The following is a 22190-nucleotide window of genomic DNA, read 5'->3' on the forward strand; positions in this document are numbered from 1 at the left end:
GACATCGATTGTCATGAAGAGAGACTGAACTTGTTTGGGGTTGATTTGTATTTCTTCTGACCTTTAAGTGTATCTGTATCTTCAGATCAAACATGCATTTTTTAAAAATTCCAATCACAGTTAATGTTTTGAAATACATGTTCTGAAATCCCACAGGCTGGCAACATCAAGATGTGTGTTTAATTGCACCAAGTTGGAAAACACGTAATACAGTAGAAGCCTTCTCTTCCCACTTTATGTAAATGGATGCAAGCTGCTGAAGATGTGAAAACTTAAGTTTGTGTTGAATAGAGGTGTATTTAGTCTGTTGCAGAGTATATTATATCTATAACAAAAACACTGTCAATGTTAAAAAACAAGTTAGGAAAACGCACCCAACAGCCGTTTAAAGTGGTGATATCAAACACAAAAGCCCAAGTTAGGAGAAGCAATTGGGGTAACCTGGTCAAGCATCAAGCAAATATGCACAATTGGAAAGGTGCTGGGGCCCAACATTCACACAAGTGTTGCTTCCAACTTGGCTTCTTTTTTTGATCGCTCCACTTTACATTGAAATACTCAATCCCTTATCAGCCGGGTTTAACCAGAATAAAGATGCTAAGACACATGTGCCAAGGAACGTGCTCAACACAGACTGAAGTGCTCTTGGTTATCCTTACAAGCACTACTACAGAGAAAGAGAGACAAGGAATGGGAGAGGCGTCATGACAGGCGCAGACAAGTATGCTTTGGGAGGAAACACGGACAACATTGAAGTTGTGTATACACACTGATGAAGGTTTTTTGGCTGAAACTGATTTTCCATATGGATTTGAATTTTAATCTGTTCTTCAGAAAACTAAGCTGTGAAATGAAGAATAATGAAAATGACTTTTTGGAATTAATTTGTTTTTCTTATGAGTGCGGACCTTCTTCACATTGCTTTGAACATGTTTAAAAGGCAAAAACATAACAAAACATAGAATAACCATGTGTATACACTGCACAAAGTATTGGGCGTTCAACAGAAGAAAAAGAAAAGTCACAAAAAACAAGTATGTGCGAAAACATTTTTACAGTTTTCGACGATAACAAAATATATACCCCCACACCGGCCCCTAATTTTTTGCCATTTCTACATGAATGGGTGAGGCTGTTTTGAGGGAATTTCTCCAAAGTAACAACTAATTCTGTCAATCGGACCTTTATGCTAAGCTGATGAGCTGTAGTTCAACTCCATTTTAATAAATGCACTGAAATGGACACACATAGTATGCATACTTTCACTGTTTAATATGCTTTGGGTTGAGACAGTAGTATAGACTTATCACAGCACCTAACATTAATTTTGAGTTCATTCACTAGTAAAATATAGACTTTCTCACATTCCATTTTAATTACAGCTTGATATCCTTATATCAGTTTTTAAAACATTCACTGACCTGTTTTTTGGCATTTCATGCACTTTTGTTGGTACTTTTAAAAAGCTGCTATAAGGATAAGAGTATAATAAGACTTTATAGACATGGCATTTTTTATTTTGTTAAATGTCATTAGGGTGAAAAATACATTATATCTTAACAATTAGGATATGTTTATCTTTAAAAAATATTGTTAAAGCAATGTTGACTCTGTCTTTAAGCATCCCTTGAATATGAAAATGCATTTGATTTTAAGTGAAAATTGAAAACGTTATTACACCTCCTTGGGGTTTTAAAACAAAAAATAAAGCAGTGTTCGATAGGAACGGTTTGAGTTTAATTGCATGACTTGCCACACATTGTTGAATCTGGTTGCACTTTTTACTTTACTCTACCAATACTTATGGTACAAGTTGAGCTTTCATAAAATTTCTAATCAAAATTGTGCAGAATGGGTTCGTGTCCAGTTTCCTTTAAGAATGTCAGGAAGTCCTCAGGTTTTAGCCCCATAGTTGCTGAATTAGTCATGGGGTGAAAATATACCCTTTCGTGTCCCCCATTCACTAAATCACTGTCCAGGACAAATTTGACATCTCCTTGTTTGTCACAGAACAGCGCGAGTGGTGTTGCACACCCCTGGCCCACTCTGAGCTTCTCCAGCATTGCTGCTTCTTCAGCAAACCTCAGGTTACCGCTCCCCACTCCCAGCTTCTTTGCAAGATCGTTGAGGTTCACTTGTCTGTCGTGACGAGCGGTCACCAGCCATAGACCCTTCTTCTTTTTGTCTTTGAGGAAAAGATTTTTAGTGATGGCTCCGCTTAGGTGCTGAACATGGGGCATCATTTCTTCCACTGTGAAAACCTTTACGTAAAAAATGTATAATATATTATGTCCAACTATAGTTTTTAGAAACTACATTAAGCAGCAGTTTTATTTGACCCTACTTTAATCTTGAATCTGTCCTGAAAGAGAAATGAAGCTTTGCGGTCCTTTCGTCCAAATTTCACAAGATCACACAAGTTTGGAATTACAGGGTTCTAAGTACCAAAAGTATAGCTTGGAGTAATCAAACTGTAGTTTTCATAGACCACATGTTCAGTAACATTTGTGTCTGCTCTATCCTATGTGTTCATCACCTGAAAGGCAAGTCACAGCCAGATAACCATGGGCCCACCAATCATTTCTGGGGGATTTTTTCAAGTGGTATAGAACCATGTAACTTAATAGAGTCAATATCGTTTTGAGGTGCATAATTCCATCTGACATTTTAATATAGATTTGTTTTTAATTAAACACAGAACTGATCATGTTTATCACAAATGTAACATTTTTTTTTTTTTTTCTGGGAATCATTAGCAATACATCAAATTATTTCATTATGCTTCTCTCTTTTTTTAACGATTTATTAAAAACCAAATTTCCTCTCCTATCCATGACAATTTCATCGTCGCCTTCAAGTCCTAGTAGAATCCCTCAGGTGGGTAACATTTCATAGTAACATATCAAACTAAAGTATTTTTTTCAGTATTATAAAAACATGTTGCGGTTCCATGTAAATTACAGTTAGAATGGCTATTATTGAATTAAGGTGATGTTCTTTTATACAATACAATTGCTTCTATATAGCGCTCTTCATCCAGAGCATCCCATGGCACTTTACAATAAAAACTCAAAAAGCCATTGGCCAATCATGCATCTAAACTGCTCTGTGGCTGCATAGACCATGCACTGCTGCAAAGACACCAATACAGTGCGTTTGTATTGGAATGCTGTCACTGGTGTCTGGCTGTGGGGACCCCTGCTGTGAGCCGCTGTATAACTGTATGTGCTCTCTGATTTGACTGAAATATAAATTGCATGTATCAGAATGTTGTGTGTAATAATTAATTATAACAATCCCTTATATAATCTATGAACTACATATAACTTGTTATTAAAAACGTACAATATGCTATTCAATGAGAGGGGAGCAAATTAGTTAAACTTAAAACAAATCTAGTTATACTCTTTTTATAAATTAAAGAGACTGTATGTGAATATTTAATACTGTTATTACAGTATTAATGACTTGGTATAATAAGTCAGGTTTATTAAACACACCTGAGAACATGCTATGATGTAAATAGTCTTCTGGGGCTCTCACTCATACTGTCACTTTCTGTCTTGACAAAATTAAACTCATGAAATCAATTGGTAAGCACCCTTTCTAACAGCCCAACCCATCTCTTCATGTATTCCCTGTTCCTGTAACCTAGTAAACTGCATTACATTGCAGCATTACGTTGTGCTCTGCTTGCCACGATTGCTAGATCTGGTCTGGTGGCACTGTTCTAAAAGCTCAGTTAATTGGCTGTTCAGCTAGTAAGGGGCTTTCTGATTGGTGGAGCAAATAAACCATTATAATTCAAACTCCTTAGGGGGATATGAAGTTAGAACTTTTTACAAATACATTGTACCTTATGATTAAAGTAGCTCCCATGTATTTATGTTATATAGCACAAATACTTTAGACTGAAACGTCCCACAACAATATCTAAATTTTTACCAATGTTAGTTAGTTACCCTGTAATTGCATGCTACCTTGTTGTGCCCTCTTATTTTCTTAAGTGTACTTGGATTGGAATTGACACGTGTTACTAGTATGTCTCCTCTGCAGTAGCCTACCTTAACAAAAGAAAGTTTGACTGTATTATTGTTCAGTGCTTTGATTAAATACCATTAGGCATACAACGTTACTGTGTTGAAAAGTAAATAAATACTAATAAAAACTAAATAAAGAGGGCTTTACGCAACAAAACAGTAGCAAACAGAAACAGCAGTACATACAGTAAATTAATTGGTAATTTCGTTTTGTTTTAAAACAAAAGTTACCTCTGGGTGGTCCACGCAGACAGTTTCAATATTATTATTTTTTAAGTACTCTTCCAGTTCTTTTCGTAATTCTGCCGAAGTCATGGTGTAAAATCTCGTCAATTCTGCAGACCCCTCAGCAACTGTCCGTCCCTCGTTCCTGATTCCTCCCAAGCAGCTGTGCCAGGTCACGCGTCTGTCATTCACTGCCGGGTTACAGTATAATTTCTTGCAGTTGGTCTGTACTTGTTTAAATGGCACCGTAACAAAAAGCATTTGTTATACGCTGACATTTACAAAATAACTATTTTTACAAAAATCTTCCATGCTGCAGAGTGCAAACAACAAGAGAGCGCATTGTTAAAACGAATGGTAGAAGAAAAAAATGCAAACAGACTTTTGCCTGAACCATGGGTACTGCTTCACTACAGTTTAAATAATTGCTGCTTGGGAATCTGCGAACGTACACTTGTGTCCAATGAGTCCGTCATGTCTGACCAATGAAATGTGTAATGAAAATGACTGCCTGACATTGATTCTGTAATACATAAAAGTTGCATCTTCCTGTTGCAATTTGGAAGTGAGTTCCAGTCACGAACGGACTGTTTCAGTGAATTATTCAAATCATAATACAGTAATTCCCTTCCAGCAGCAACTATACACCCTTTGCATATGAAACATGGACCCTCTGAACTCAAGCAGCGCCTCTGGATAGCAATGCATTGTGGGGTAAGTGTCATGGCGACGCGCATAGAGAAACAGGAATGACTTCAGTGACCGGGGATTCAGAACATAAGAATCTTAGTTTTGCAAAAATAACAATGCGAACAATTACAATTCAATTTAGCAGCTGATGCAACGGTAGAAAACAGGTAAATATTGTCGTGTAATGTAAAATAATAAAGTTGTCTAACACGCCATGTTTAATAAAACACTTGAATCTAAAAACAACCCCGGTATTATAGTTGTGTATTTTCATGGGGTTGGTCAGTACACTTTGGTTTGGTGTAGAATTCTTACTTAAATTAAAATATTTGTGACTGTCTAATATCAAATTCGTACGTTACAGTACTGATAACGGAATAGTGACACGAGTCAAATGTTATGGACCTGTCATTCAACTCCGAAATACAGAAAAACGAGGCACAAACCATTCTGGTGTGTTGTCAGGTTAAGCTCACACGACATGAAATTTAATTATTTACATAGCAGTTGTGTCTTTACTACGTTCAAACCTGATGTAGTGTTATAAAGTGGTACATCGTCACAATGTGGTACGTGTACCAACACTTGACCCATGTAATTAGAAAGTGGTGTGCAGTGAGATTTTGGTACCTGTGCAATCAATTGCGATTTGATGTGTTTTACAATTGTCAAACAGAGGTACATTTGCCATTAATTATACATCATTTTTTTGCAAACCTAAACTGGAAAGAGACAATCAATTTCTCTGAACAGAAAAAAACAATTAACGACGAACAAGACCAAAGACTAGTCCACCGCAAAGTTGCAGAAGTAAAAAAAAAATGTACAAGACCCAATGTATTGCATATGATAAATATTCGCATACTACTTTTTTAGTTGTGAAAAATATGATAAATGCAATTTAAAAAGCTGTAAAAGACCTAAAACATAACGTACCAGATTTGAATGGGCACGTCCCTGCTTTCTTAGCAGAAGTTGTTTAGGCATGCTCAAGCAAGCACAGTGGGCTGTGTACCACTTTTTACCCACGTAACTGAAAATAACACTACACCAGTAAACAACCCTACAATCAATTTCCAGCCTGCAGCGGAATAAAACAATTAATTTATGATCTGGGGTGAAACCCTCTTTACTTCTACATTCTCATTCAGAAACTGTATTCCATTTTAGACATATTTAATGCAAGGTAGTGTATGCTCTGAACATATTTAGGATTTTGGTTACATACAAATGCAAAACCTGGGGGGGGGGGGGGGCTGTCTAACTATTATTTTTAAATGTTTTTATTTTTATTTTTTTCATAGTCAATATGAGTGGAAAACTTTTTCTGGAGAACCTGCTGCGCTATAACACTGCCTGCAGACAGCTCTGTGCCCTGTGCTATAAGGAAGTCCACAGAACACGGCGCACAACGCTTGGATCACCTGCTTACTGCACTAAACTATCTAGGTTCCTCAACACCCCAAAGTGGTGCAATGAGACTTTAATCATGGTCTCCATTAGCCAAACCAGACTGTTTTCCACAAAGCTGGTAAGTGTCACCACTTTAAACATTTGCATTTTATCCTTATATAGACAGCACACGCATTTATGGTATTGGCTATATATTGTGCTGGGTGGGGGGTGGTTCTTAAGTGAAGTGGGTGTAAGTGGGTATTTGACTGTATAATGGGGTGTAGCGTTTCGTATCACAACGGGACAGAAAAGCAGCATTCCAGTATTGTTTTCCAGTAAAAAAAATGTTTTAAAGTCAGTGCAGCTTCCTCTTTTCTTTTGTTTCATAGGGTAAAGGCTCTGGAAAGACAAAGATTCCAAAACCAAAAGCAAAACAAGAAAAGCAAGAAGTAGAAATTAAGCAGCGTATGTCTGTTGCTGAACTTGCTCAAGCAATGAACAAAGATGTTGGTATGTTTTGAATTTTGAGTTGTGAGTAGCACTGTGTTAAAAATGTTCTCTGTTGCTCTTGATTGTTTTAAGAGCATTCTTTTTTTTCTTTTCTTTTTTTAACAGCTATTATTTTATAAACAGATTGAGATACAAACTGAATATTGGTTTCATATTCAGTCACCTTTTTGTAGCAGTGTATTGACAGTGAGAAAGCTGTATTACCAAGGTACATAAGACAGCATTTTTATTGTCATGTTTTGTACCCAGCTGTATTCTTTGATTCTCTCATTGAAGGTGTTTTTCCATTTTCTTTTTTTTTCTCTGCCTTTTAACCCCTTAAGGTAACAAGGAATTGAGCGGTTGTTCAAACCATTTCTTCTTAAAATACATTTGAGAGGGACTCAAGTATCACAAGGAAACTGACTATTTGGTTGAGCACATCCAACCTGTCAGTAAACTTTGCAGCTCATTGTAAAAAATAGTTAGCATAATGCTATTTGTGAGACACATGTCCTTTGCACCTTAAACAGTAAGTAGCAGGGTTCTGAAAAATACAGAGTTACACATCCCCATGTGTTGCTACAACTGTTTAAGTAACGTACCTGTAATTTTTCTTTTCGTTGTTTAACATCCTGACAACTTTTTACACTTCTAACTTTAGTCTGTTCAAAGCTCTTTTCAAAATGGCCGCTCTAGTGCACTGATAGTGTAAAGATTATTGCCCACATTGTCAAACAGGTAACAGCAATAACGATCCATGATGTGGTACAGAACAGAAAAGCTAGAGTACTTGTTATGTTTTTTTAATCGCTCTTCCTGCAGTGATTTAGAGGACAGATCTCAAACCCCAGTACACTAGAGCAGCCATTTCAAGCACTTTAAAGTTATAAGTGTAAGAAGTTGTCAGGATGTTAACCATAAAAATAAAAATTACAGGTACGTTATTTAAACAGTTGTAGCAACACGTGGGGACGTATAACACTATTCTTCAGAACCCTGCTACTTACTCTTTAATGGGTTAACCTCTTTCTATTTATCAGTGATATATTCCATATATAGTTGTATTCGCAAAATTAATTTTCATGCTATCATTGTCTAATAAATGGGGCCAGTAATATTGCTCCAATGCATTGATATTTCTTTGGAATCAAAGTAATTAGCCAGCAAATATGATTCTTCAGGCACAGATCATGCCAGGTGAATTCTGATGCAGATAAAAATGTAAGTGAAAAATAAATCAAATGACAGTATCCATGTATTTGTGGAGGTTAAGGCAGTGGAGTTGTTTTATGGAGCAGTGACTGTATTGACTCAATGTGATTGTGTTGTTTTCCTGCCAGATCACGTTTATGAGGCTCTGCTACACACAACCATTGATCTGGACTCCTTGGAACCAGACTCCCTCTTAGATGAGGTATGGATCAAGGAGGCAGTCAAGAAATCAGGAATGAAGTACAAATGGGCAAAACTGACTGAGGGAAAAGTCAGGGAAAATAAAGATGCAGTTAACAGGTACACTCCCACTTGGTGTCCAGTTGAACTGTTTTGTTTTACAAGACAAAGAGCTTAAATTGAATTATGAATGACTGTACTCATTGTAGTTTTATAGCATGAATATTAATAAGATGTATTTGTTTTACTTGGAAATTAATTTATACACAAAATGTAATGTTTACTGTGCAAGACTACATGCAAATACATGTTTGATTTAAATTATGAATGTTTTACATTGTAGAAATAAATGTTTATTGCCATGGACATGTTTTATGTTTATGTACTGTATGCATGGGTGTTAAAGTTTTGTAAATAGGTCCCATTATATCAAAACTAGCAACAAAATAAAAACTTGATGCAAAATGGGTTTTATCCTGGTCTAATTTGCAAACTTTTACATATGAAATAGTTACATCTTTAATAATAAATAATGTGATCATCTTGGAGTTGATAAATGTAGGGATCTGATGTTTGCTGAACTCTTATATGTTAATGTGCTAATAAGCTAGATTTTAAGTCAGTGTACTGAAAAAAGGGGCGCTTGAAATAAAGGCTGATCAAATGTAATAATGAATGGACTCTGTGGTGGTTTGATGGTACAAAGCTCAACATCATACTAACATCATTATAATGAAATCCCTTTTATTTTATTCTAGGCCCCCAGCAGACCCAACAGTGCTGGTTGCACGTCCCCCTGTTGTAACCATAATGGGTCATGTAGACCATGGTAAAACCACACTGCTGGACAGTTTAAGAAAGAGCCAGGTGGCGGCCATGGAGGCCGGAGGTATCACCCAGCACATCGGAGCATTCCTCGGTAAGCACTGCGGACTGGACTGACCTTCATTTAATTGCTGCATTTGTAAACAGCCTCAGACAAAAAAAACATACTGTGCAGTTTTGAGACAAAATTTGGTATCTAATCTAAAGAGCTCCCTGTCTTAGGACCAGCTCTTTGTCAAAAACTTTGTTTTTCACCTCTGGTGCTCGTTATAGAGGGATTTCACAGTACAAGTGGGAGAAAAGTGCTTCTTAGATACCATACACATGCTTTTTAATACCTTACTGCAATGTAGGTACACAGTGAAGTCAAAACTATACAGCTATACCTGTATATAAAGATCTCTTGTCTATAAGACCTATTGAATAACCTTAATGAGTTGCAGTGTGATGTACAGTCAATCATAAACATTTTAATGGGAAAAAAGAATTATAACCATCACTCTTTTGTTGTGTCTTGTACCCCCCGCCCCAACCAACACAGTCCAACTGCCATCTGGTGAAAAGATCACTTTCCTAGACACACCAGGGCATGCAGCCTTTTCAGCAATGAGAGCCCGAGGAGCCCATGTAACTGATATAGTCATACTGGTGGTAGCTGCAGACGACGGGGTGATGAAACAAACAGTAGAATCCATTCAGCATGCCAAAAATGCAAAAGGTAATGTCATCCACTGTTGAAGAACAGTTTTACTCTTTTAGGACCACATGTGTGGACACCTGTATACATGCATGCAGATATGTTTTGAAAATCAAATATCCTGCTCCCCTTTGACAAAAGATGTACTTTATATACGCACACACAGTCAATTCTGACTAAAACAAACTCTGATTAAACATATTTCCTGATAGTATGAATTTTCTACTTGTAGTACAAATTCAGACATTTCTTGTTAGTGCTAATTAATTTGGAGCCCTCCCAGGATATTGGGAAATGTATTAACTTGCATTCACATTAGTGCCTCTGTACTGTATTTTAGTGCTGTTTGGGGACCACAGAGCCTATGAGGCATTTCTAGTTGCCATAGAGCTCACGCAAAAATGTGCACTGTCCTTGCAGACAAAAGTGGAGGTGTTGAAACAGTTGGATAATGCACCACCGTACAAGAAAAAGAAAGAAATATATATATCTCATACAAATATTGTGTTGGAGTTGAGGCTTACAGTGGAAAACTGTTGGTCTATACTTCCTATATAATGAGCAATCCTTTTGTCTCTAAATAAAAAGGTGTTAATTAAATTTCACTCGGAGGACTGAACAGTTGTTTAAAAGTTGAAAACCGAGCCACTGTTTGTTAAGTGTTTCAAGATTACTGACGGCACCTACCATGGTAATGACCTCTCTGCTCTAAACAGCATGATTGATCGAGCCTCTTGTGTGTGATGGTTTGTGTCTCAGTTCCCATCATCCTGGCTGTGAATAAGTGTGACAAGCCTGACGCGGACACAGAGAGGGTAAAGAAGGAGCTGCTGGTCCATGATGTGGTGTGTGAGGAGTACGGTGGAGAAGTGCAGGCTGTCCACGTGTCAGCTCTCAAGGTCAGGCACAGAGTACAGCACACCCCTTGCATGCAGTGGAGGCTTCCATGCATATATCCAGTGAACTGCTGACCCAATTGTGATAAAAATGTGGTTACAGCATTCTTTACCAGAAATCACTGAGTGTGTCAGAATCAGCCAGCCATGCCTACTGTCTATAAATGTAGAGAAGTAAGGAGAAAAAAAATCTGCTCAGTGTTGTAATCAATTCAGGCTATCTACATACATACGTACGTACAGAAATACTAAAAGAAACTTACATTTAAGTTTATGTTAGTATTTCAAAATTCAGCACTATTAAATGTAATAGCTATGGCTGATAGATGCATACATACAATATATAAAAGCTTTTTTTTTTTTTGTTTTGTTAATCATGCTCACTGCAGTGCTTATTGTTCATATGCTACTTGAGAGTTATTGTGGTTCTGCTACATGTAAAGAGCATGGTTTTCAAAGAGGTGATTGTGTGCAAGGCAACTTAAAGGACTTGTGTAGGCACATCATACAAAATCCAAGTCTAAGATATATTTCTCCACATCAGAAGCACCCAGACTATCAGTTTAAAATTGCATACCTTTCAAAACCTTTGCTGCAGTATACAATGGTAAATGTATAGCAATGCATTGTGAAAGCACAGACTCACTTGGTAAATCATATGGTAAAAGCAATACCATGAAAACTGACCATGTGAAACAATTGCATGGGGTTCCACAGTAGACCTTTTTTCTGAAGGGTTGCAACCAATCACTAGTTAGTAATGACTGACTCCTCAGCAATTTTTGTGAGGCTGATCTTAAAAACTATAGCCTGTCTAGCTTGTTGTCTGCTTTGTTCAGCCCTTTCTAACGCTGTTTAAAGCAAACATACTACCTCCATACAAGGTTCTAAGACAGAGGCCACGATTGTTGTTCACCACTACTGATGTTTTGCTGGAAGCAAACACCTTTCAGAAGCCACTGTAGTTATTTTATTATTTCTTTGGCAATAATGAAAAGGTATCTTGCTTGTGAAATACTCTTTGGGTTGGATCTTCTCGCTTAGAAGTGTAATAACAATCTACATAACATTCTCACAATGTCCCACATTGTTGTGCTGTGGAGGTGTTTTTGTTTTGTTTTCCAGACTGAAGTAAAATTTCCTGCCAGTTCACTTATACCTTGTTTCCACACACCACTCAACCTGGGGTGAAAACCCTGCTGCCCCTCATACTGCATTTCTATGTTAATTTAGCCAAGCCTCATTGACTTGCCTTTTTCAAAGCAGGCCAAAGAGGGATGGGTGGAGCTACGTCACAATACTGACCAGTCAAGTGAGGGGTGGGTGTAAACATTTAATCCAAATCCGGGGTGAGCAGGTTTCTACGTGCTTTAATATTCTCGTAAACTGGAATGTGCAAAACAGAAGGATTAACAGCAGAATGTTGTAGTGCTAAATATATGAGATGTAGGTAAAACATTTTACAGGATGGTGCTAAGTCATACATGCTGTAAAACTAAAATAGTTGTTTAATATATTTTAACCATGTGTTTTTTTTTGTTCCAGGGAGACAACCTGAAGTCTTTGGCAGAGGCCACAGTTACTCTGGCAGAGGTGCTGGAACTGAAGGCCGATCCCACGGGGCTGGTTGAGGGGACCGTCATAGAAAGCCGAACAGACAAAGGCAAAGGGTGAGTGTATGGATACACTATACACCAGGGGTCTCCAGCCTGGTCCTGGAGAGATACTTGGTCTTCTGCTTTTTGTTTCAGCCAAGCTCTCGGTTACTTCATTGCACCAATTATTGGCTTAATTAGCCAGATCTTAGCCATTGATGACATATAAACCTTAGGATTTGGGGCTCTCCAGAACCAGGGTTGGAGACCCCTGCTATACACAGTACATAACTTGTATAGACAGATAGGTCTGGTGGGAGAGGCTGCGTGTCTCCGTAGTAACTGCATTCAGACTGCTGCTTTCAGTGCATTGGTGTTGCAGGATTTCTCAGAGTGGAGATAAGAAGTCTAGGATATAAAAAATAGGAAACCAAGGGTTTTCTGCCACTGCAGTTAAATGCCCAGCCTCTGTAGGTTTGTGTTAAAATGTTGATTGGATCACAATAGAACTGAGTCTAGTTTGTATCTACCTAGCCCTCGGTAGACAGTAGATTTGGCACAATTGACATATACCTCTTTTCCACTGTACAACCAAGCCTGGGTTGTTTTTCCACTGCAGAGCCAAGCCGCACTACTGACGTCACACACAACGAAAGACAGTTGTTGTTAATTTACACCATGCCTTTATTTTACACCAAGACCTTACAATATGTAACATATTAAAATAGAAAAATATCCCAGGACTAAAGAATAAGTTATGTAGGACTTATTACCCCAGTGAATTAACTACAAAACAAAGAATGCCAGAAATAGCATTTAAACGTTGTTTTATTTATTCTAAAAATAAATAGTACATAAAGTTGACACCACATTTACTTCATTTATTTTTTTCATTCCTTGCCATTGCCGTTTCTTCACAGTTAACAGCGGACATAGACACGTTTTCATAAAGTAAAAACATGAGGTTTACTTGTGCCTTTTTGTAGCTGAACAAGCAAACAAAAACTGAAATTTAACTTTAAACACTTCAAATAAAACAAACATGGAAATGCCATTGTAAAGTGAAAAGGAAAAAAACTCACTGTTTTGGTTCTCGTTTATTACATTCCACATAACAAAGTTGCAACAAAAAATATATAAAACATACAAGCTATATAAAAATCACTTCACAATAATTTCAGCATGTTGGGCACTGCTTAAGCGAGGCATTTCAGAATGACTTTCTTGCCTTTTTTCTGTCCCATTAGATTCTGACTCTCTCTAAAGCAGCACAACACGTTTTTTTTGTCCAAGGTGGCTTTCCTTAGAGATCACTGGTTTGTTTACTTTTTACTGTCTAAATCTTTTAAATAGAGGCTCAAGAGCTGCTGTGTTGATCCTGTGGTTTATATATATATATATATATATATATATATATATATATATATATATATAAAATAATATTCATCTTGCATCACACAGAGCTCTTTTTCATTTGCCATTTTTGCAAATTCACGCAAATTCTGGTGAGATGGGAAATAAGTGCAAGGTATTTTTGTCATTTGTAGCGAATATGAACATCTGATTTTTATATCCGAATACATGTCAAAAAATATTCGTTCTAATATTTGTTTGTTCCAGCACTAATATTAATATAATAAAGGTCAAGGATAAGACATTTGGTAGAATTTTGTGTTTTTGAGTTTGTGAGTTAAGTGTACCATACCTGATGATTTGCTGTAAATCATCAGAAATTCGGGCATAAACTTTCTCATTTCTAAAGCACGACTCCAGATCTTCCTGAACACTTCTATCTGCCCACAGAGAAACTAGAGCCTGCACTTCCTCAGTGACCCAAGGCTGTACTTTTCTCTCATCTCACTCGCTGCCCGGCATGTCATTTGTTGTTTGTCTTTGTGGAGTGTACTGACTGATGCAACGTAATGACGAAAGTCCTTAACCCCGCCCGTGGCTCGGCTCGCAGCCGGATTCAGATGTCTTGTGAGTCCAGAGTTTCACAGTTTACTTCTCGCTCAGCGCGACAAATTGCCAGTGGAGAACCAGCCGTACCCGTACCATACCATACCAAGCCCCCACGTGTCAGATGTGCCAGTGGAGAAGGAGTAATAGAGGCCACAGAAGAGATGGGATCAACATGGAAAATTAGATATTCTATCACTACCAATAAAGAGGGTCCCTCAAAGGAAATGTAGAGCTCTGAGTCTTCAGTGCTGCCAATCCAATCCACATCAAAAAGATAAGAAAAAAGAGAAGCCATTCTTGAGTACTAAATCTTAATATTTTTTTCCCACTGCCCAGTCCTGTAACCACGGCTATAATTCAGAGAGGCACTCTGAAGAAAGGCTGTACGCTGGTGGCTGGTAAGTCCTGGGCGAAGGTGCGTTGGATGTTCGACGAGAATAACCGAGCGATGAGTGAGGCGGGGCCCAGCACGCCCGTGGAGATCGTGGGCTGGAAGGATGTGCCGTCCGCAGGGGAGGAAATCCTTGAAGTGGAGTCCGAGGTGAGAGTGGCAGGTACAGGTCCCGCACCTTAAAATGCTGCCTGGATTTGTGCGATTTATTATTATTATTATTTATTTCTTAGATTTACCAATATTCTTTATGCTTTTGGGAGGTGTGGCAGGATAGCGCTGCGGGCTGAGATGTTGTTGGCAGGAATGAGACTCGGAAGCTGCAGTTCAAGCATTAGCATGCACATTTATTAAAGAAAAAGACAAATAAATAGGGCACGAGGGTTAAAATAAAGCTTCACAGAAAAGCTAACCGGCTGTATACACTTTATACACTTAAGCTTATTTGTGAGAAATCAACCAATCACTGTAAAGAATATGTCAAAATTCCTATATATCTTATCCTGTGTAATAGATGTCACGACCTGCATAGAACATACAACATAGTTCGTAAGTAAAAAAAAATAAAAAAGAACAATATTTGTTTTTGTGAGTTATAATATCGTATGTAGAGTGTCTCATTATAACAGAAATCATTTTGTACAGTTGGAGCAGCCCAGCAATGAGACATCCTATACACCACATATTAACTAATGTAAAAATGGACTTTTAAAAAATAAAACAAACTGCTTAATGTAACATCACGGAGGCTGGGTGCAAGCAAGTCTTAACCACATGCAGGGGCATGCGCAGGAAGAAAAATGTGACCGCTATTGGGGGGGGGGGGGCACATTAAACAATATATATATATATATATATATATATATATATATATATATATAAATAGCCATATATAAATAAATAGCCATTTCAATGAAAGTCCATACGCTGTGGAGCTTTGTAACACTGACACATCTTTCTGTAACAGGCAGCGTGGCCAAAAGCACCAATAGGTTGAATACATCAGGATACAGAAGTCCCAGGTCATGTTCTTTACAGACCTTCATGAGTTCTGGCAAAGACATTGCATTGTCTGATTCCTGAACGTTAAAATAGGTTCAATGTGGTGTGCAAATAAATCGTACTGCATTTCAGAAGCTCTGCATTGAAATTGTTGATTCAGCTTCACAAGTGCTTTCCCTTTAGTATATTAACAGTTTTCAGTTTAGCATAAAATAGCATCATTTTAAAAATGGGCAGTTTTTCCACTAATTGTAGTACTGCAGCTGGACTCAAACATTAAGGGGACACACGCGCCAGTCCTTAGATGCACGTTATGGGGGAACGTGTGCAAACCGAGTACACGCGTGTCCATAACTGCACGTTATGAGGAAATACGTTCAGGTTGTGAGTGTCAGTGACAGAAAGGGCAAACGCAATACACTGATAAGCAGAAATGAATATTTTGGAGATGATTATTGGAGGGGCCAGTGCCCCTGCTTGCCCCCCCATGTGCACACCCCTCACCACATGCGCAAGAGCCATGCTAGTCTGCATTTGTGGGGTTTTTATTTGTGTTATTTTTTTTAAGCTTTAACCTCCTCTCATCTCACGACAGGGGACAGAGTCCTCAACGGCAGTGTATCACACAGCACTGCCCGTTACATTCACACTGGTATCATCGGTTTCTCGTTACATCAGAAAATGTAAGGAAAGTGTCACGTTTGAGTCTTATGAAGGTAAAACTCAGGAGGGAACAGTACTCCTAGTGGCTAATTTTTATGCACTGGGCCCGAGTGAAATGAATCCACTGAATCCACTAAACATTATGAGAGACAATGACAGACACGATATTTAGGATAACAGTCTCCTTTCGAGAGACTATATTTAATGAAGCACAATAATGATAATATTACAAAGTTTTTAACAATGTTTTATCTGAAACTTTTCTTAATTAGGAGTATTACTGCCACTAAAATACAAGTGTTTCACGACTTTAGTTTCTAACAATGTTTTATCACGTTTGAAAAATATCACACAAGTATTAAAGAACAATCAAACGAGAAACAATTAAAACCAGTTACTGCTTTCAGTCAGGCATACTAATCTAACTAAACCACCTTACAGAATGCATATATTGATTCTACTCATATTTAAGACACCTATAGTTCAGGCAATCAATATATGCTTCCCCTCCTCTTTGAGGTGCAACTGATTCAGAGCGGCTTGGTGATGTCAGTCAGTAGGTAAAGGCTTTTCAGGCAGAGTCTCAAATCAGGATTCAGCTACAGAGGCTGGCTTCAAATTCTCACAAGCTCAGTTGAGGATAGACTTTAGCCTACTTCCTCAAAAATCCACCTCTAGCAAGCGATACTGCAAGACCAAACCACACCCTGACCTTTTGACTGGCTAGATGGCCGTTACTGGGTATAAGTTCATTTTTTAGAGAAAATGGTTTTATAAATACTCTCTTTTTAATTGGGCCCTGTCTTAGCTGGCACTTGTCACAACAACAGTCTGGGTGTCTGGTAGAAGCTTGTTTATTCTTGGAATTTCTCACTCTCAAACCAAACCTTGTGGAATCCCCTGCAGGACAGTTCTGGAAAGTCCCATTCTTATCCATCTCAGTCTGCTCACATAAATACACTAATCTGGGTACGCCATGGGCCATTTTAATGTCTCTAATATAATATGGACTTGCCTCTGTATCTGCCACTTTCCACTCCTCTGTGCTGTAGTCACAGTCAGTGGGTATTTGCAACAACAGATTAGACAAGGCGCCTACCTGAACACCAGTATTTATTTTATGTATTCTCCACATCGTTCCAGGCTCAAGGGTTTTGATTAATTCTGTGACAATATGAACACGTACTGTTTGCTACAACTATTTTTTTGACGCTGTTTAATGTTTTATTTTGCAATTCCCAGCAAAGAGCTCGTGAAGTTATTGAATGGAGGAAATATATTGAAGAGCAGGAGAAACTGAAGGAGGACCAGCAGGTGATTGAAGCAAAGCAGAAAGAGCACCAAGAGTCCTACAGCAAGGAGCGGGACACCATGAGCCATCTGAACTGGAGACAGAGGAAGAGCGCCATGTACAGGGCCAACAAACAGCGCATGGCCTTCAGACCCAAGGAGAGGATGGAGAATGAGCAGCTCGCCCTCCCTGTCATCATCAAAGGTAGCCACTCACAGAACTTTTAACTAACTTTAATTTGTACAAAATCAATACCTCTTTCATAGGATTCAAGCTCTAAATAAAAAAAATAGAAATGTTTCGACTAGAAACATCCGTGCCTGTTCTGCTACACCGCAAATACCGTAATTACGGTATACAATGATTAATGCTGTGTTCATGTCCCTATGAACACCCTGTACGAAACAAGCCTCAGTGCTCCTCCGCTTTCTCACTGAGCCTCACATTTAACATTCCATCCACTTCAGCCTTACTGTCAGTTACCATCATCACCGCCGCTTTGCCCTTGCATTTTTCTACTGCAAACATGTTTCTAAACCAGGGGGGATACTTGCAGCCTTAGCAAAGTGTATAAGCAAGCTCTTTTTGTGAACTGATACTGTAGTTGATAATGGTTTTGAATGAAACTGTCAGTGACAGAAAATACAAGTTTCAATGTCTCAATTAGTAAGAGACAAGCCACTGGAGCGAGATAGCCTATTTATTCTCAAAATAGTTTTGCTTAAACAAGTTATTTACAGTATTCAAATTTTTTTAGGCAAGTGAATAAATCTTTTTGGTTCAAACTCTGCATTTGTAATAATCATTAAGTAACAGAATTGGAAGCTTACTTGTACAATGGCACATGAACTCTAGCTATAAATCCAAGAATATACGTCTTAGTATTATTATTTTTTTTTTGGTGTTGCTATATGTATTTTATTTACCCCGTACCAAAAATGTAGCTCATCTCTGCTTTTAAATAATAACCTGTATTAGTAAATCATTTCCTAATGCTGTTTACCATCAACTAAACAAAGCACTTATTTGTTTTTTTTTGGTATGTTAAAGTTTTTCTAACAAATCACATTGTTCTGAGCGAATGGTAGATTTTAATAGAATAATACTGTACATGTACTTAAAATTCTCGTTGTCTTTAAAAAAAAAAAAAACAACTTTAAAGCATTCTGTGAAAGGTGTGCATTTTTGTTATTTTTGTGAGTTATAGTAAATTAAGTCATTTACAGTAATATTTCTCCATTTTTAGTAAGCCATCATTTTATAACTTGCATGGTGTACTGTATACCGTGATATACCGTGATACCATGATATTTTTTGACAGTTATCATAACATGGATTATATTCCGGCCGTCCCTAGTCTTTTACATTGATTTCTGCTGGTTCAATTATTGTAGTTTACAACTGCAGTGTGACAAAATGTAAGACCTTGGTGTGCTCTTACTTCCCCTTATTATTTTGTGTTGAAAATGCCCCTTTGTTTTTAAGTTACCTAAAGCTGAGGGAAGACGAAGCCACTTTGTGACTTGGAACTTGGTTTCAGGGGACTAGGTTTCAGGCCACTGCATGGCACACCAGGGGAGATGAAGTTTGATACATCAAAGTTGCCTCAAACTAGGTCTCCCGGTCTCCTGGAAACAGGTTTCAAGCCACTGTTGCTGAAAAAGTTGCTTTGTGCTCCCTCAGCTTAAGGGACGTGGAAAATAAATGTAAAAGGAAAATATGAAATATAAATTGCATCTGTGTTTAATTTTTATTTTTTAAACCATTTCTAAATGTGCCTAAATATGTACAGTTGTAACATTTTTTTTTTTTTTTTTTAAAACAGCATGGATCATTACATCATTTGAGCTGTTCAAATTTAACTTGTAGTAGAAGTAGTAGTAGTAGTAGTAGTAGTAGTAGTAGTAGTAGTAGTATTCTCTCATTTCTGTGATGAAAATGGGGGACCCTGTGCTGTTTTGTTTGGTCTGCCAGGTGATGTGGATGGATCTGTGGAGGCCATTCTGAACATCCTGGACAGCTATGATGCTGATGAGCAGTGTGAGCTGGACATTGTGCACTTCGGTGTTGGAGACATTAGTGAAAATGACATTAACCTTGCAGAAACATTCTCAGGTAATCGAGAAAAGACAAGGCTTCAAATATTAATTAACAGATTAACTTTGTTTCTATAGTTACAATTTATATTGTTGCAGTATGGCACACATGGTACTACTTATTCAACATACTATATAGTCCCTACTTTTGAAAAATAATTTAATACAGGACTGTCCTCTTGTGGCCATGTGTGAAACTGCCTAATAGCAAAGCTCTGCCGCAACTCTGTAATTATTCATGAGCAATAGTTACTTATTTGAATTCCCCAAAACTCTGTAAGCTTACACGCTGGTAAAAGGATTAACACACATGCAAACCATATTCTTATTGCTAATCTCCTTTTATTTCAGTTTAACAGCTATAATGAGCCTTGTATCCTTTTATGAACGGTATGTTAATGATAAACCTGGTCAGTATTGTTGATGTACATTACACGTATACTATGCAACAGATTATAGTATTTTTTACTTAATCAGCCCAGTAAATGACAGTGGGTTCTAAATATTGTCACTGTTTTTATATATTTATTTATTTTTTTAAATCCACCACCTTTTAAATCAATTGAATAGCCTGCATGGATTCTGGAATAATAATAATTTACAGGCCACAGAAGAGTATATTTAATTTCTAAGTGGAACATTTTGCATTGTCTTGCCCCAATCAGAATTATTTTTGTAAAGCTGAGGGAACACGGAGCCACTTTTTCAGGAACAGTGGCTTGAAACCTGGTTCCAGGAGACTGGGAGACCTATTTAGAGGCAACTTTGCTGTATCAAATCCTGTCCCCCCTGCTGTGCCATGCAGTGGCCTGAAACCTAGTCTCCGGAAACCAAATTCCAAGCCATGAAGTGGCTCTGTGTACCCTCAGCTTAAGGTTTCAGCAGATCAGAATCAATCAGACAAAGCTTCTGAAAAAGATTCTGACATTAGCATAAAGCAAGCGCCACTCATTTCAATGGATAGAGAAATTGGTTTTCTGTGGCAGTGAAAAATCATGTGTCGCTTCTCTCGTCTCAGGCGTGGTCTACGGGTTTAACGTGGACGCCAACAAAGCTATTCAGCAAGCTGCTGTTAAGAAAGGAGTCCAGATAAAACTGCACAACATTATCTACAAGCTCATTGATGACCTAAAAGAGGAACTGAGCAGCAAACTGCCTCCCACAGTGGCAGAGAATGTAGTAGGTAAGTGTAATGTACCAGTATACAAACACGGATACTAAAAATATTAATATCATGCCATAATGGGGATGAGATGTCCTGAGTAAACGCCAGACTGATTTAAAGCTGTGTGTGCCACCCACAGGAGAAGCCTCTGTTCTGGCTACGTTCTACGTCACTGTTGGGAAGAAGAAGTTGCCAGTGGCTGGCTGCAGGGTGAACAAGGGACAGCTCGACAGAAAGATGAAGTTTAAACTCATCCGCAGGGGAGACATCATTTGGAAAGGTAAGTTAAACAGCCTTCAGTTGACACGATGGGTGTCTTCAGAAAGGAAAGTGTGTAGTGATTAGGGAAGTTAACAAACTTTACAATTGTACATTACAAAGGGGTTATGTGCCTTGCTTAGTTTAATACATCTGACGTTTTATTACTAGAATATGAAGTCATGCTGGTCCACAATAGTTTTTTTTTTTTAGTTCTTTTTGGTGGCGATACATATTTTATAGTCTAGTACATCCAGAAATAGAAATTTCTATTACTGGTACAGTTTTAATGAATTTATTGGTATTTGATACACACCTTTTAAAATTTTATATATATATATATATATATATATATATAATTTTTTCCAATATCCAACTTTAATGCTGCGGCACTCCGTTAGGTGGGAGCACTCTATATATGTACAAAGCATGATTTATCAGTCTCTTAACATTCCCCTTAGGTTCTCTGACGACTCTGAAGCACCTCAAGGATGATGTGCAGACAGTCAAGACTGGAATGGAGTGTGGCCTCAGTATGGATAAGGACATTGATTTCCAGCCTGGAGATGAAGTTGTGTGCTACGAAGACACAGAAAAACAGCAGGAGATCTGCTGGGACCCAGGGTTTTAAACTAATGAGGACAACCATCAATTTCAGGACTGGATCACTAGTGAAACATGATGGACCTGATGCTCAAAGCTTTTTACTCTTAATTGTTAGCACATTTTTAATGAAAGGGGAAAAAAGCACCAATAGTAATTCTAAATTGAATACAAAACAACTTAGATTACTCAATACAATCTTGAGTTGTTTATTCTGTTTGGTACTTTTTATTGGGTACATTTGTCCTTACTGAAAAAATTATGCTAATGTTTGGATTGAGAAGAATCAGAAAACTTTTCTTTAAAGCAGCTGTATGAAATTGTACAACTTCAAAGCAAGTTATTTATTGATATCTGCATATCAGATATGACATCTAAACAATCTGTAATATCGTAATAAAACACATCATTCAAAACTTGCAGCATTTATTCTCGGCTTGGGCTTACAAGAGCTAACTTTTGAACCTCCCAAGGACCATTTGAGGGGTGTAAAACACCTTTTCTGTAAATTT

At 37.8% G+C, this 22190-nt stretch overlaps 2 protein-coding genes across 3 annotated transcripts; one reads left to right on the forward strand and one right to left on the reverse strand.

Moving 5' to 3' along the window:
- Positions 1-1251: 1251 nt before the first annotated feature.
- Positions 1252-4666, reverse strand: LOC117410690 (prolyl-tRNA synthetase associated domain-containing protein 1-like). Its single transcript, XM_034017428.3, has 2 exons — positions 4272-4666; positions 1252-2261 (listed from the first exon to the last, which is right to left on the reverse strand). Exons 1-2 carry the CDS (start codon positions 4524-4526, stop codon positions 1833-1835), a joined length of 684 nt encoding a protein of 227 aa, XP_033873319.3. The 5' UTR covers positions 4527-4666; the 3' UTR covers positions 1252-1832.
- A 233-nt stretch (positions 4667-4899) lies between these two features.
- mtif2 (mitochondrial translational initiation factor 2) lies at positions 4900-22094 on the forward strand. 2 transcript variants are annotated; one of them, XM_059025501.1, is made up of 14 exons: positions 4900-4979; positions 6260-6486; positions 6740-6860; positions 8183-8354; positions 8993-9153; positions 9601-9777; positions 10516-10655; positions 12198-12322; positions 14546-14750; positions 17508-17760; positions 19531-19671; positions 20671-20835; positions 20957-21097; positions 21537-22094. In XM_059025501.1, exons 2-14 carry the CDS (start codon positions 6265-6267, stop codon positions 21704-21706), a joined length of 2193 nt encoding a protein of 730 aa, XP_058881484.1. In that variant the 5' UTR covers positions 4900-4979; positions 6260-6264; the 3' UTR covers positions 21707-22094. The 2 variants fall into 2 exon arrangements, with proteins under 2 accessions (XP_058881484.1, XP_033872914.3); XM_034017023.3 differs by lacking the exon at positions 4900-4979 and adding an exon at positions 4986-5122.
- The last annotated feature ends 96 nt before the right edge of the window (positions 22095-22190 follow it).

Source organism: Acipenser ruthenus, chromosome 6 (genome assembly GCF_902713425.1).
Source record: "Acipenser ruthenus chromosome 6, fAciRut3.2 maternal haplotype, whole genome shotgun sequence".
Lineage (NCBI taxonomy): Eukaryota > Metazoa > Chordata > Actinopteri > Acipenseriformes > Acipenseridae > Acipenser > Acipenser ruthenus.

Bases quoted from the DNA above. Each gene is read 5' to 3' on its own strand.
- LOC117410690 (XM_034017428.3), bottom strand. From the start codon at position 4,526: ATGCTTTTTGTTACGGTGCCATTTAAACAAGTACAGACCAACTGCAAG. The intron at 2,262-4,271 runs GTAACTTTTGTT...TTTTACGTAAAG, and splicing joins TCTGCGTGGACCACCCAGAG to GTTTTCACAGTGGAAGAAAT.
- mtif2 (XM_059025501.1), top strand. From the start codon at position 6,265: ATGAGTGGAAAACTTTTTCTGGAGAACCTGCTGCGCTATAACACTGCC. The intron at 14,751-17,507 runs GTGAGAGTGGCA...TGCAATTCCCAG, and splicing joins TCCTTGAAGTGGAGTCCGAG to CAAAGAGCTCGTGAAGTTAT. The intron at 17,761-19,530 runs GTAGCCACTCAC...TTGGTCTGCCAG, and splicing joins CCTCCCTGTCATCATCAAAG to GTGATGTGGATGGATCTGTG.